General features: G+C 43.2%; 2 protein-coding genes across 4 annotated transcripts in view; both read right to left on the reverse strand.

The window, feature by feature from the left end:
* The window catches only part of BUD13 (BUD13 homolog), a 29,005-nt gene extending 19,737 nt beyond the window's left edge, over positions 1-9,268 (reverse strand). The window contains 5 exon segments of the mRNA XM_025893530.2: positions 1-2; positions 5-145; positions 2,973-3,057; positions 7,058-7,151; positions 9,080-9,268. The exon segment at positions 1-2 is cut by the window's left edge and continues 655 nt beyond it. Of these exon segments, the coding sequence (XP_025749315.2) occupies positions 1-2; positions 5-145; positions 2,973-3,057; positions 7,058-7,151; positions 9,080-9,222 (465 nt within the window). The 5' untranslated portion in view covers positions 9,223-9,268.
* Positions 9,269-11,192: 1,924 nt separating this feature from the next.
* The window catches only part of ZPR1 (ZPR1 zinc finger), a 9,891-nt gene continuing 5,248 nt past the window's right edge, over positions 11,193-15,835 (reverse strand). For all 3 annotated transcript variants that reach the window (XM_025893533.2, XM_025893534.2, XM_025893532.2), the window contains 5 exons: positions 15,005-15,094; positions 14,422-14,532; positions 13,677-13,763; positions 12,455-12,520; positions 11,193-11,759 (listed from right to left, as the gene is read on the reverse strand). In XM_025893533.2, coding sequence (XP_025749318.1) covers positions 11,625-11,759; positions 12,455-12,520; positions 13,677-13,763; positions 14,422-14,532; positions 15,005-15,094 — 489 coding nt within the window. In that variant the 3' untranslated portion in view covers positions 11,193-11,624. The remainder of the gene's footprint in view (positions 11,760-12,454; positions 12,521-13,676; positions 13,764-14,421; positions 14,533-15,004; positions 15,095-15,835) is intronic.

Raw genomic sequence — 15,835 nt, forward strand, 5'->3', positions numbered from 1 at the left:
CTGGGGGGAGATGAATCCGGGGTGTCGTGACGGACCCTCCTGGGGGGCGATGAATCTGGGGTGTCATGTCGGACCCTCCTGGGGGGAGATGAATCCGGGGAGTCATGACGGAAGTGTCTGTGTGAGGGCAGATCTTCACTGTGGCCTAAACACAAAGGGCAAAGAGTTACATCCCCACAGGTGCTCTATTCACCCCTGGTACTCAAAGTTTCAAAAGATGCCCTGGCAACATACATGTCAAAACTACTCAGAAATCCCATCTGCACAGCTCTTCCACTTAGGGGCAGTAAACCAGCACTCTTGAATACCTTAAAGATAACCTCTTGTATTTGCCTAACAAGCCATTTAAATGCATTTTTCATATTATACCTTGGGCTGGTATAATATGGTATTGTATTATACCAGCTGGGCAGGTATCCTTGTTTCACAGACACGAAATCAGAGGCTCCAAGATGAGTGATTTCTTTTTTTTTTTTTTAAGATTTTATTTATTTATTCATGAGAGACAGAGGGAGAGAGAGAGAGAGAGAGCAGCAGAGGGAGAAGCAGGCTCCCAAGGAGCAGGGAGCCCGATGCGGGACTCGATCCCAGGACCCTGGGATCATGACCTGAGCCAAAGGTAGACACTTAACCATCTGAGCCACCCAGGCGCCCAAGATGAGTGATTTCTTAACGAAAGTCACAGCCACTAAGATAAAGAGATAGGCTAACACCCTGATCCTCTAGCTGTCAATCCAATGCTATTCCTAAAACCGTGTCTGTGCAGAACTCCCAGAGGCTCCTACTGATATTCAGACTAGATAACACACAGTTCATATTCACTCTTCCTTCAAAAGGCAAACTGACTAAGCCTGTGCCACATCAAAATGAAATACTGTTAACTATTTAATCCACATCCCTGTACTCCTTACTGGGGGGAGATAACCAGATAAAAAGAGGGATCAGCATTTCCTAATCACCTACTACAAGCCAGTGGTTTATATAGATTCCCGCACTTAATTCTCCCAACAAGCCTGAAAGACAAATATTGTTATCTCCATTTTATAGATGAAGAAGTTGATACTGAGAAAGATTAAGTCATATTGCTAATATGTGGTAGAGTAGTGAGGGATCCAGTCCAGATCCATCGGACTCCAGAGTCCATGTGTGATCTTTTAAAATAGGTAGTTGAGGAAAGAGTTTGAAACTTCCAGTTTTCAAAGGTCTAAGAGAATGAAATGTTTACAGCAACTCAGGACATTTCCAAAATCCAGTTTCTCCTCTCCCTCTGTTTCTTGTCATTGAGCTCCATGGCCCCAATACAAACAAATGCTGGGTAGGGCCCAATGAATACCCAATGAATAATTGCTAAGTGGATGAATTAAACCAAGTCAACTCCTTTACTTCGGGGAATAGTCCTATCTGACTGGAATCACCACTCACCTATCTGTGGGAGACCTGACAGCAAATCTAATCCATGCGTTGATAAATTAAATGATATTTATAAGGAAGTAAGGATCAGAGACCAGTGAGGATATTTCCAGTGACAAACAGGATGAAGCAGTGAGAGTGAAGAAAAAGAATTATCTGGGGGGAAGGGGGCAAGGGGCTGAGGGCAGTTTGGTATCACTTCCTAGACCTATAATATGGAGACCAGAAGATTCTCTCTGAAAAAAGGACTATGGAAAAGACTGGAAATACAACCACAGGATAAGGCAGAAAATAGTAAGAGTAAACAAGATTCTGATAAAAGAGTACATACTGATAATAAACTTTTTATTCATAAAACATAATAATGTACTGAAAAGTTAACTGAGGCAATAGTGATCACTAACCTATAGCCAACTGTCACTGTCACTTTGGTTATGCATTTTTTTTCTTATCAGAATTGTAGAGTAATTAACATAAGCAAAAAGTGTAACACAGAAAGAACAAATCCTGTTTAGGAGTTAATTCTTCTACCCTTCATGTATGAAAAAGGAACATGTGTCAAGAGTAAACTGGAGTTAAATGGCTATTCAGAAGATCCCTGTTTATGCCAGGCAGGGGAAACACCAAGACAAATAAAAATACGGCTTGTCTAGGGGCGCCTGGGTGGCTCAGTCATTAAGCGTCTGCCTTCGGCTCAGATCATGATCCCTGGGTCCTGGGATCGAGACCTGCATCGGGCTCCCTGCTCAGCGGGAAGCCTGCTTCTCCCTCTCCCCCCGCTTCTGTTCCCTCTTTAAAATTTTAAAAAGAAAAAAAAAAAAAAAAAGAAATATTTACTGAATATTTACAGAAAAGATTTTATTTATTTATTTGACAGAGAAAGACACAGCGAGAGAGGGAACAGAAGCAGGGGGAGTGGGAGAGGAAGAAGCAGGCTTCCCGCTGAGCAGGGAGCCCAATGTGGGTCTCGATCCCAGGACCCAGGGATCATGATCTGAGCCGAAGGCAGACGCTTAATGACTGAGCCACCCAGGCGCCCCTAAATAAAAAATAAAAAAAAAGAAGAGGGCTTGTCTCTGCTCAAACGTGACAAACAAATGCCCTTTACCCAATCCTCAAAAACAAAAAAGTTTTAAACAAGGAGTTAAATTATCAGCCTAAGGAGAGGGTAAAGAGTGGGCAAGTGGAGGATAATGCACTGCAAAATACCAATATTTAAAGGAAGAACAAAGAAAGATTTACTCCTCCAAAGCCCTATCTATGTACTAAGTGGCCCTCTATTTGGGCCTGAGGGGAGTGGTTACTGCAAGGTCCCCAAATAAGTCACTTCTTGACTTCAGTAACCCTAATGGCCAAAATATAAGAGAAAATGGGATACTTGGTCTCTCAGTTCCCATGTCTTGCTACCTCTGAAGTTCTGAATTCTTTTTCACACTGTATTTTTCAGGATCAAGGACACACTAAAACAAACTATGAATTTCTCTAAAAGAAAAGTATAAAGAACAAAAAAAAGGCCTCCCCTATATATGGGAAATTTAAATTTATCCATTGTTGAAACTAACCTCCCAGAAGCTTCCATTTGGCACTGGAACGAAAGGCTTCCATCTGCTTTACCTCTTCCGGCCGCTCATCCACAAACTCAGCCACCTGTCAGAGTTAGGACACTTGTGTTGAGAAAATCCACAGGACCCAGGCAAGGAGCACTGTTTTTTCAAGAACCTGAAGCTATGACCATTCCCATTCCTAATGTACATGGCACACGCCAGTCCAAAATAGCCATGCAGAAACATGCAGAAACATGTAGTGGTCCTCAGTTCTGTCTGCTCCACGAGAGGTTTATCTGACTGTCCCTGGATAGTTTAATTATAGATCTTTGTCTGACTAATCAATTTTCCTCCAAAGGTGAATTTCTTCATTACAAACCTTCTTTATCAACCTGCCAGGTACGCAACCGCCACGGATAAGCTAAAAGCTAAATTCCTTTTACCTTTTTACTTTTACATTCAGAGTGAAGATACAGGCAGGCTCCCTGTCATGCCTATCACTCCTCAAGGGCTTCGGGCTCATTATGAAACTTCTTGTTGTTACAGGTAATCACAATGACAGGTTTTCTTAAATCCAACCAAAAGAAGTCATTAAGAAGTACATAGAATCACAGCATCTTTAAGGGATAAAAACACATTTCATATCACCCAAATTCCCAAACAAATCTGGAATCTTCTCGTATCCTTGATAAATTATCACTCACCCAGTCCCTCCCTGACAGGGAACCAATTTACTGGCAGTGAACTCATTATGTTACAAGACAGTCCATTGTATTTGGGGGCAGTGCTAGAAAGTCTTTAGTTTTATTGGACCTGTACCTACCTTCCTATAGCTTCTTTCCATTAACTCTAGTTCTGACTCAATGCAATTGATCCTCTTTCCACATAACAGACTTTCAAAGACAACTGGTATAATAAATTCTAGTTACAGAGTAGCAACCACATGCCAGGCACTGTGTTTGGGCTTTATTTACATTATCTCACTCAATCCTCAAAACAGCCCTCCAAAGAAAGGTTCAACACTAATAAAGAACAAACTATGACTCAGAGAAGTTAAATAGATTTCTCAATGTCACAAGCTAGCAAGTGGCAGAACCGAAATCCAAACCCAGGTCATAATTCACTTCTATTTTTCTGTTCCCAAGAGCCTACCATCATTCCTCAAGTAACCTAGTTTTGAGATAGGAAAGCACAGGCTTGAATTCAAGCAAGATAAACTAAGATCTAAATCACCAGCTCTGCCACTTAATATTTCTGTAGCCTTTGGCAAATTATTTTCTCTAAACCTCAATTTCCTCATTTGTGGAAGGAGGACTCAAGGTTCTATGAGGATTCAATGAGATAATTCATGTAAGCTAAGCAGCTTGGTACGTGGTAAATGCTCAATAAATTATACCCATTATTCTGTGCTGCCACTGGTATTGTGCTTGTTCTAATTATTTTGCCATTATTACTGGTGGTGGTGGTGGTCTTGCAGCGACAAAAATGAATTCAATAATCAAGATCTGCTTTAACCAGTGTAGAGAGCAGTGGGGCTAACACCTCCCTTGTTCGGGTTTTGAGGCAATCGTAAGAGCAAAAGACAGTATTATAAAGGAAAATTAATAGACTTGATTATATAAAAATTAAAATTTTTAAATGTCAAAAACTTAAAAATGAAAAGGCAAATAAAAAAATACTTATGACAGTAAAACAAGTAATATATTCTTATTTACATAAATATCAAATAAAACAATGAAAAAATTTAAAAGTCCAATTTTCTAAACAATGGAAAAATGCCAAAAAAAGTCATAAAATACAAATGCCCAATAAACATATGAAAAAAAACTATTCACTATTTTTCAAAGAAACTGGATACCACTGTTCACCTGCCAAACAGACACAGGTTTGAACCTGTTGCTTTTGTTGTTATAAATAATTCTCTAGTATTGATGAAGAAATGGGGAAAATGGCATTCTCAAACAACTCTAGGGAGAGTATAAATTGGTACCACCTTTTGGAAAGCAATATGGGAATACAGCTCAAAAGGACCATACTTTCTAACCTATTAATTTCATTTGATAGGAATAAAGAAATAAACAGATTTCCACAATGATTTCTCTACGTTTTTCAAAGCATTATATTTTAAAACAGAAAACCACCCATGCATACAGTAAAAGGACAGGTTAAATTAATATATATAATGAATTACCGTTGCAACCATTAAAAGTCATGTCCTCAAAGAGTATTTTAAAATCTTACTAAAGTAGTCACAACATATTATTATATGAAAGAGCAGGTTCCAGAACCATATGTTCAGTATGATCCCGATTATATTTAAAAAATAAATAAAATACAAGTATGTATAATCTATGAATTAAAGACATATGCCTCCAAATGTTAGCAGTTATTACCTCTGGACAGTCACAGCGTAAGTGATTATTATATTTTTTTCAAAATTTTAAACCTTCTTGTAATTCCCAAATATTCTGCAATAAATATGTATTGCTTTTATAACATAAAAAAACAAATGTTGTAAACATTAATTAGGTTAAGTGACTGGATCTGACTCAAATTAATTGGCCCCTAGGATCACTATTTCCCTTCCTTTTTTTTTTTTTTAAAGATTTTATTTATTTGAGAGAGAGCAAGAGAGAAAGCACACGAGCAGGGGCAGAGCAAGAGGAAGAGAGAGAAGCAGACTCCCCGCTGAGCAGGGAGCCCGATGCGGGGCTAGAACCCAGGACCCCGGGGTCATGACCTGAGCTAAAAGTAGACGCTTAACTGACTGGGCCACCCAGGTGCCCCCCCGGCCCTTTTTTTAAAGTAATCTCTAAACCCAGTGTGGGGCTCAAACTCAACCCCAAGATCAAGAGCCTCACGCTCCACCGACTTAGCCAGCCAGGTGACCCACTATTTCCCTTCTAATTACTAATAAACTTTCTCTTAAAAGATGTACCATAGGGGCGCCTGAGTGGCTCAGTAGTCGGTTAAGCAGCTGCCTTCGGCTCAAGTCATGATCCCAAGGTCCTGGGATCGAGCTCCACGTCCTGGTCCCTGCACGGCGGGAAGTCTGCTTCTCCCTCTCCCTCTGCCTGCTGCTCTGCCTACTTGTGCTCTCTCTCTCTGTGTCAAATAAATAAATAAAATCTTTTAAAAAAAAAAGATGTATTACAGAATATGCTGGGGACTAACATTGAATATACTCATCCGGAATTCATTTTAACAACCTTTTAGTTCAATACAGCCTATCAACAGCTCTCCTTCTCACCATGTTTCTCAGTAAGGTTTCCATGACAGAACCAACGCAAGATTATTTGCCTACGCTTTTGCCCACTTGGTTCTTACTGGTCCTTCAAAACTCAGTTCGGGTATTTACATCCCTAATAGAATTTCCCAGTGGGGGGGGCGCCTGGGTGGCTCAGTGGGCTCAGGTCATGATGCCATGGTCCTGGGATAGAGCCCCATGTCGTAGGGCTCCCTGCTCAGCTGGGAGTCTGTTCTCCCTCTCCCTCTGCCCTCACCCCTGCCCTGACTTATGTGTGTTCTCTCTCTCTCAAATAAATAAATAAAATCTTAAAAAAAAAATTTCCCAGTGGAATAAAAAAATGTGCTACTTCCCCAGTGCTCTAATAGCACTTGGTACATATATGAAATGTCTCTCCGCCATTTATCACATTGTTGAAATTTGAAATTCAGTCTCCCATTTAGGGTATGGTCTCTAAAGTACAGACACTAGGTAGGTTTGTAGGTTTATTAACCTACATATCTACAGTACTTAAACAAAAATATACAATTTTAAACCGGTTGAATCAATGAATAAAAGGAACAAATAAAGTTTCCTTTAATTAAAGCTGAAATGTTTTTAAGGTACATATCAATAAACTGAACCATGGCTAATTGTAAACATTACAATTAGAAGTCCTGTCTCTCTGGGATTAGTTCCCATTTCTAGGCTAATGAGGCCCTCCATAAATAAAGAAAACAGTCTATAGGCATCATCAAAGAAGACTACTTTAAAACAGCTCTTTGAAAAGTGTCACTGCCCTCAACATATATGTATAAATCTACCCTGTACTGGGAAGCAAGATTGAGAAGTCCTCACAGCCTCAAAAGATACATACCACAGGCAAATCTCCATCATCATCTTCTTCCTCCTTTTCCGGTTTAGTGGTGGAAATAGATGTCCAGCTCACATCATCATCCACAATCCGCATTCTAAATGTGAAAAATAAAAAGACCAAAAAATTAAGAACCATTCCTGGGTAACAGACTATAAACACTTATCTATGGATTTTAGGATAAAGCTCAAAATCCTACAAGATTCTACAAGGTCCAGTCTTTGCCTATAGGGCGAACTTCACCTTGTACCACTGCCTCCACATTTCACTACCTTGCTGGCCATCTTTTGGTGCCTGGAATGAGCACATTCCTTAGCACGTCAGTTTTCACATAATCAGTTCCTTCCCTCTGCCTGACCTAGTCTTCGTTCTTTAATGGGAAACTCTTAAGATTCTTAAGAGTCCTAGCTTATATTTAACTTCCTTGAGCTTCTCCCCTTACCTCCCTCAACCCCTGCTATGCATGCATGGAATACTTTCATTGTGTTATTCACAAAGAAAATAAATCAATTAGTTATGTAATTAGATGTGTAAAGCCCGTATGCCCATTTAACTACAAGGTCCACCAGAATAGGGACTATGCCTTCTCATTCACAGTGATATCCTCAACACCCTGAAGTAACTGGCATAAGAAGTACTATTCAATAAATGTTTGTTACACAGACAAAACTATGGGTGAGTCCAAATAATTAACAACGACTGCCCTGATGTGAACAGTTCTATGTGAAAAACCATGATCACTATATACATCTCTAATCATAACCATAAAGTGATGTCATTATTACTCTCATTTTAAAGATGTGGAAACAGTCTTAGATGAAATATCTTGCCCAAGGCCACACAGCCCACAAAGTGGCACAGCTAAGACTCAAACTCTGACCAGCGTTACTCCAAAGCTCAAGCTATTTTCACTACATGGCACTGTCTCCAAATAATCTACACAAGTTGAAGGGCAGGAAGACAGAAAGCAAGAATAGGCAAGAACCAAACCAGGAAAGGAAATGGCTTTGTTCTCTGAAACTGGGGGTATAGTTCCCTAGGGCTGCCTAACAAAGTACCACAAACTGCGGGGCTTACGACAACAGAAATATATTCTCTCACAGTTCTAGAGGCTTCAAGTCTGAAATCAAGGTGTCTGCAAGGCAATGCCCGCTGGGAAGGCTCTAGGAGAGGGTATTTCCTTGACTCCTCCAATTTCTGGTAGCCCCAGGCAAACTCTGGCTAGTGGCAGCGGAAATCCAGTCCAGTCTCAGCCTCCATCTTCACGTGGTGATTCTTCCCTAACGTCTGTTTGTGTCCAAATTTCCCTCCTCTTAAAAGGACACCGGTCATATTGGATTTAGCGCCCATCCTAATCCACTGCGACCGCATCTTAACTAATTATATCTGCAAAGGCACTATTTCCAAAGAAAGTCACATTCTGAGGTTCTGGGTGGACATGAATGGTGAGAGGGGCACTATTCAACCCAGTACACTGGGCTACAAAGTTTTCTGACGTGAAAAACGGGGATAATAACACCCCCAACTTCGTGGTAGTATTATGAAGCTTAAAATCATATACGTCTGAAGTACTTAAAACGGCCTCTGATACATGACAAGAACTACAAATGTTGGTTATTACTGTTAACAGCATCACTGTTAAGAGTAACAGGAAGTAAGCATAGGTCTCCGACTCAGGACCAGAGTCCCCAGGATTGCTGAACCCCACAAACAGGTTCTGGGCCCTAAATATCCAAACACGGAGGCTTTGGGTGAGCTCCACCATTATTCTCAGGACACTACATTCATTCTCTACGGGAGAGGACGGAACGCTATAAAGGCGGGAAAAGAGTGATGAAAGTTAGAGCCGGCTCGAGAAGGCGAAGATACCGCCCAGGGGCGCGGGGCGCCTGAGCTGGGCTCCAGACGAGCCCGGTGAGGAGCCGGGCAGGCGGCGCGGAGAGGGGAAGCGCCGGCCGAGGGCGGAGCTGGGGAGGAGAGGGGCGGCGAGCCGCCGCAGGCCCCGCCCCGCCAGAACCAACTCACCCCTTCCCGCCGACCCCGCCGGGCTTCGGCCGCTTTCTGCGACGCTTGCGACCGGAGTCAGAGCCCCCGTCGACGCCGGCACCTGCCCCAGACAAGTAACGCTTCAGATACTCGGCCTTGGAGAGCGGCGGAGCTGCCGCCATGGCAGCGGTGAGGGCGGGGAGACGGCTCGGCGCTGGGGACAAAATTCTTGAACGCGAAACGCACGGCGGGGACCCGGAGGGGCGGGGCCGGGACCGGAAGTGGCGAAGACTGGTGGAACTGCCCCGGGCTGACAGGAGCGCGCTTTTGCAGGCTCACGAGGAGTGCGCGTACGTCCTGTGCCCACTCCTTGTCCCTCTGCTGGCCCAAGCACGTTTTCTGTTTGTCCCTCTATCTACCCCTCCAACTTATGATGCAGCTCCAGAAGCACCAATGTCGCCAAGAACGTGGGTTCTGGAGTGACAGTGTATCTAAGCTTGAGTCCAGGCTCGAAAGTTCCTACCTGTAGGACCCTGGGCAAGTTATTTAACAAACTGGGGAGTATAATGGTACCTAACTCAATGCTTGCGAGGAATGATACTTTTACTGCGTGAAGTGCTTAGAACAGCGTCTGGCGCACAGTATATACCAGTTATTTGTATTCGTATGTGTTTAGGTTGCGGGGTAGAAACTGCTCCAATCGGCTAAGTACCATTCAAGAGGGGAAATCAGGAATTCCAAACTAGCTACCTTTTGCCTAGGATATTTCCAATGAAAAGGACCTGTCTCTATTTTCAAAAAAAACCCAGGGAAGCTAGAGAGGTTGAATTCTAATTCTCAAGTTTTGGATGGGGGGGGAGGCGGAGGGCAGAGACACTACTTTTCTTGTGAACATGAAGAGTTTTACGTGAATTACCTCATTTAACTATTAAAATTCTCAAGTGGTTTTATTATCGTGTTTTACAGATGAGGAAACCGAAGCTTGGAGAGGTTAAGGAAGTTGCCCAACTTCACACAGCCAAAACGGGACCCTTGGAAGCAGAAGGTAGCAAAGTGAAGTTCAAAAGGTAAAAACGAAGTTTGTGAAATAAAATATTAGATCGAATATGTCCCTTATCTCAACATGTTAAATTTTTGTCACTGTTTGAAAGCATATTAGTCAAGAAGGCTTGTTACACTTTATAAATGCTCAGAATTTAATACGTGCTCAAAAAATATTTACATATATTAAAACAGGTGAGGATGTTACAGCCCTGACCCATGAACTTTCAACCTCTGGGTTATCCTGACTGGTCGAGCTCAGGCCCAGGAAGAAAAGCAGACTGGGTTGGGTCTCTGAGGGCTTGTGGGGACACTGAACTGATACAGGGCTTCACTAGCTGGAGGGCCCCAGAGGTCCCCCCAACACAACCCTGTGCCAGCTTCTAGTCCACTTTGGTGGATCTCTAACTCCTAACCTCTCTAACTTCGGAACTCCAAAGCCCGGCCTCTACTACCCTTCTGTCAGCAGGCATTTAAAAACCTCATCTTTCAGCTCCAGTACCCACTCAGCCCCATCAACCCATCTCCTATTTGTCTTGAGTTCCACCACTCCCCTTTCAAATCAACACCCAACCTTGGCCTGACAAAACCCATGCTCAGGGGGCGCCTGGGTGGCTCAGTCGGTTAAGCAGCTGCCTTTGACTCAGGTCATGGTCCCGGGGTGCTGGGATCAAGCCCCATGTCCCGCTCCCTGCTCAGCGGAGAGCCTGCTTCTCCCTCTCCCTCTGCCTGCCACTCTGCCTACTTGTGCTCTATCTCTCTGTCAAATAAATAAATAAAATCTTAAAAAAAAAAAAAAGACCCACGCTCAGATCCCAACCCTGTGTACCTCATAGGGTGGCACTGAGCTTTGCCCTCTATTTGTTAGCTGCATCGAATAAAGCAAATGCAAGAACTATGGGTTTGACCTCAAAAGTTCACTTTAAATTCCATGAACAAGGGTTTTATTTTGTTCAGTTCTGTGGTGTACCTGGCACATATCTACTGAAGGAATGAATGAATGCCAGCTCCAATCCCCAAATTGACTACACTGGGGAAAATTTATTCAGGAGGCTGAATTCTATTAGCATAGTATCAAATAAGGACAGAGTAAATTCAGAGGCCAGTCCTGACGGAAAGCCATCACTTTAATGAGAGCTTCTTCTGCTATGCTGGACTCCCTCCCCTCAGAAGACTCTTTTCCTGTTGAAAGCCAGTATTTTATATTCCCCAGCCAACTCCCAAACTCCCGATGTAGCTGTCTTCCATCTTCAGAGTTCCAACCCTAGAGAGAGCATTATGTGAAGGGAGAGTAGAGGTGACAGGAAAAAAAGGAATAATGACATGCACCATGGTTCATTTCTGGGTTTCTTCCCAGGCCAATTCAAAACCTCCAAAATACAGTCAAGTAAACAGGCTTGCACTTCCATCACAAACTGTTCACAAAACTACCCACATCTCTCAGACCACATGGGGGCTGAGGATACCCCCAGCCTTTCCCGACAGTAATAAATAACCCTTCAGTCTAAGCAGCACTGGAGGCTGGCTCGGGAACTACCCGTCGCTACCGCTGTGGGGCCAGGCCTGTCTCATAGCCCTCTGTCTTCATGTCATTGAGCCCTAGCTCCTCGTTTTGGTCAAATGTGCGCTTATAATGCTCCACCTTCATCTGAGGATCATCTTCAGGTGCATACACATTCTGTAAGGCCAAGAACAGACAATCAGTGCCTGTGCCACCCAGCTACCTGTCCCCCCCCCACCACCAGCAGGTGGCTTCCTACTCCCACTTTCCCAAAAACTTAACGTTTTTTATTCTAAAGGCCTCCCAATTCCCCATAGCTAGGCTCAACTGGCAAGCAGCAACAGAGCCCAAGAGTCCCAGGAATGGGACTGTCCAGCCCTAGGCAGAATTAGGAAACAGTCTGCCTAAAAAACTTCCTAACTGCACCTTCCTATGATAGTCTAAATCGTAGAGAGACCTTAAACAGTTTTGCCTGACCAATAATAACTGCCCAATAAATGTTAAAGTTATTATAAATCCCCAGAATATCTCCCCAGTCAGCTGAAAGCCTCTCCAGTTTCCTATTTCAGCCTCTGGACAAGGCACCATTTCTCCTCACTCCACAATTAGATTTTCAAAATGACAATTCCACTGCTGGGGACAAGAGCTGGACTAGAGAGAGGAAGAGTCTAGGAGTATCTTTTTTCCCTTCTCAACACACACTTATAATCCCTCCCACCTCCCCCTATACTTCCTTATGTTTCAAATTCTAAGGTTTCTTGATAAAGAGCAGTTCATTCAGAATCAAGTCTCCAGTTTCTGGAGAAATGACACATATTCAAAGAAGGTCAGAAAATACATCTCCGTGCACTATCAGGAAAGGTCTTCTGTACCTGAAAGTAGCTGTTTCCTGCTGGATCATTCATAATAAAGTGGGCCTTCATGTTACCTTGAAGGATCTAAAGGAGGGAGAACACAGCACATAAATTTTACATAGCTCATGGGTAGGAAGGGGCTGTGTCTGCCAGACAAGGACGAACCCAATTTACATGGCAGAAACCCCAAAAGTTTCAGAAACTGTTGAAATAAGGTACCTCTCAAAGTGGAGTGGAGAAGACTTAAAATAAGGACTGTATGAAACCTACTTAAGAAGCAACCTGACATCCCCACCCCCTCTCCCTTGCACACAGGCGAACAAATGCCCTTCCCCCACCCCAGCAGAAAACTGCAGGAATCCGTGGAGAAGCCACCACCACTGCAGGCTAAGGCCTAGGTGGCGCCCGCCCAGTTGAGGATGGAGGAAAAGGCAGCAAGGACAGAAGGTTAAGTGAATGTGTTGTTATTGTAAACAGACATACACACCCAGCTCTCTTCCCACACACAGCTCTCAGAACACCAGCAGCCAAGTCCTCCTCCTCAGGCCAGGAAACAGAACACCCGCTGATGGGAATCTGAGCAGCCCAAGAGGAAAAACCTAAGGACTCTGGCACTGGGGTTACCTCCACAAAATGGCTAAGCTAAATCCCCCTACAATGAGCCCGACGTGAATTAAGATTCAACTCCACGACTATCAGACATGTGAGCAAAGCCCCAACCTTGAAAGACAGAAAGTTAAATGGAAAAACAAAAACAAGCAAAAAAAAAAAAAAAAAAAAACACCCAAGCAAACAAAAAACAACTTAAAAGGAAATGGAAACTTTATTAAAAAATTAATAATAAAAGGGGAAAAAAAAAAGGAAATGGAAACTATGCAAGGAAAATAAAACATCAAAAAAAAGAAAAACCAACATTAACATTCTCAAGAGAAAAAAAAATACCACATCCTTAAAACAACAGGATGCTATTTAGCAAAGGAAGGAGGGAGAGTACTCAAAGACCAAAAAAAGAAAGCTCTTGGAAAAGAAGTCAGTGGAAATGAAAAACCCAACTGAAGCTACTAGAGAAGAGACTCCCACAACATAAGGGAGAAAACCAAGAAAGAGTACATGGGACATCGGAAACCAGGGGAATCCCCAATGTTGGTTAGATGTTCAGAAGGCGGCAGGACAGGGCAGGTGGCCTCTCGCCCACTGGCACCCCAGGACCACAAGTACTGAAGGGCCAGAATCATCTCACCTGGTCTAACTTCCAGCTAAACTCCTGCAGTTTCTCCACCTGGCCAGGATTGGAACTGTCACCCAGTGTGAAAGGGTTCTTGGTCACCTGCAATAAACGGCATCCAAAGTGCTAAAATACTGGCTGTTTCTTAGGTTTGACCATAAAGCTGGTGGGAAATGGCAGGAGGGTGCCCAGCCAGGGAAGCTCTGTCTCCACACCACCTTTCTGACCTAGGTAGCCACTGCTAAGAGCACAGAGATTCATCTGCCAAGATGACAACTGGCAATATAAAACAAAAACTATAAAAATGTCCTTCCAGGGGGAACTCTAGTTCTCATTTGAAGGAGAAATGCAAAGTAAAGTATAATTTACAAAGACAAAATGCCTGACAACTAGGTATCAATTAAGTGAAATTATTCAAGAAAATAAATATATGTGCTAAGTCAACACACAAATATATATGCTGGGGAGTTTCAGGGGCTGGAAGGACCCTCCTCCCCTCATTTTACGGTGAAGTAAGTGGCTTACCCAAAAACCACAAAATATCTACATTGTCCCAGAGGCAGGACTGGGAGTTTCCATTCAGAATTTCCCATAAACTTATCTTCACAATCCAAAATACTATTTAAGTCTTTCAAATCAGCTTTTAAGGCAAAGAAACCCCCAGTTAACAGCTCCAAAAACTAGGACATGTGAGGCCTTCTAGCCCCTTCCCCACAGCCACATTGCTGAAGCAGCCGTGCACTATACCCGGGCCACTCACCAGTTCCTGGATGTCTTTCAGTAGCCCCTCCAGTGTGGTGAACTTGCCCCCGAGGATGGCCATTCCCAGTTCAAATTCCAGCTCTGGGATTTCCACACTACACGTCTCAGACTAGGAGATGAGAGATCAAATTAAGCTTTAGATCAGGAGTCTCTTCGAGAAAGCTAACCCAAATTCTCATGCCAAATTAATACCACTGCTGACAGTTTGGGGAAAAAGTCAGCTGCCCCAGTCTTCTCGGACTCTCCAGCTAAAGCTAGGCTCATTCCTATCATGTGAACCACAGAAATGGAACCAACCTAATAAAGGGACATCCTGAGTCATGGCTCCAAGCTGCCAGGTATCCTGTCATTAGAGGCCAGAGACAAGGGCCCTTATAGACACTGGAGGCAAAAAGCTGCCAAGTCATCGGAGAATTTATGGGTCACCATACTTCCTACCATGGATTAACTCTGCTATCCTGAAACCCAGGGAAGTAAGGAGGTACTCCACAACCCCAGGATATAATTTAAAAAAGACACTTTCCCCTAGATAGAAACAGCCCATGTGAAGCAGACAGATACTTTAACAAGCATGGTGTTACCTTGAGCACATCTCTGGTCAGATCTAAGGGATCTGTAATATGGAAGGTGATCTTGGTACCCAAGGGCTCTACTGCTCCTCCAGATTTCACCTATACAGACAACAGTAGTCAGGAACAGCAGCAGAGAAGATTCTGATCCTCACCTGGTGTCAGGGAGACCTCAGAGGATGGGTTTACACCTCCAATCAGGCCCCCTTACAGCTACCAAGGACAGAGCCTTCTAAACCAACAGTGGCAGCAGGTCATCCAAACCAGAAACACCAAGAGCTGGCCAAGAGCCTGCCAAAACTTTTCCCAAATTGCCAACAAACTCTGAATTTACCTTTTTTAAAAAAACTAACTCTTGTGCTTCAAAGGGACTTCCAACTGCATCCAGCATGTAGATGCACCTTATAATATTCTGGGTTCAGAATTTAAACAGTTTATGCTTGAATACACTCAGGGAAAGGTAATTTACAACCCTCCAAGGCAACACATTCTATTTACAGAGAGATCTAGAAAGTTTTTTATTAGAGTCAAAATCTGCATCCCCACACTTCCAATCCTCTGACAGGTGAATCAAACAGAGTCTCAAAAAAGGGGTGGGGGGAGAAAGAACTCAAATACATGGAGGCTAAAGAGCATCCTACTAAAGAATGAATGGGTCAACCAGGAAATTAAAGAAGAATTAAAAAAATTCATGGAAACCAATGAAAATGAGAACACAACTGTTCAAAATCTTTGGGATACAGCAAAGGCAGTCCTGAGAGGAAAGTATATAGCAATACAAGCCTTTCTCAAGAAACAAGAAAGGTCTCAAATACACAACCTAACCCTACACCTAAAGGAGCT

This window comes from Callorhinus ursinus, unplaced genomic scaffold, assembly GCF_003265705.2.
Source record: "Callorhinus ursinus isolate GAN/ISIS: 27379988/994484 unplaced genomic scaffold, GSC_fseal_2.0 scaffold19, whole genome shotgun sequence".
In the NCBI taxonomy this organism is placed as follows: domain Eukaryota; kingdom Metazoa; phylum Chordata; class Mammalia; order Carnivora; family Otariidae; genus Callorhinus; species Callorhinus ursinus.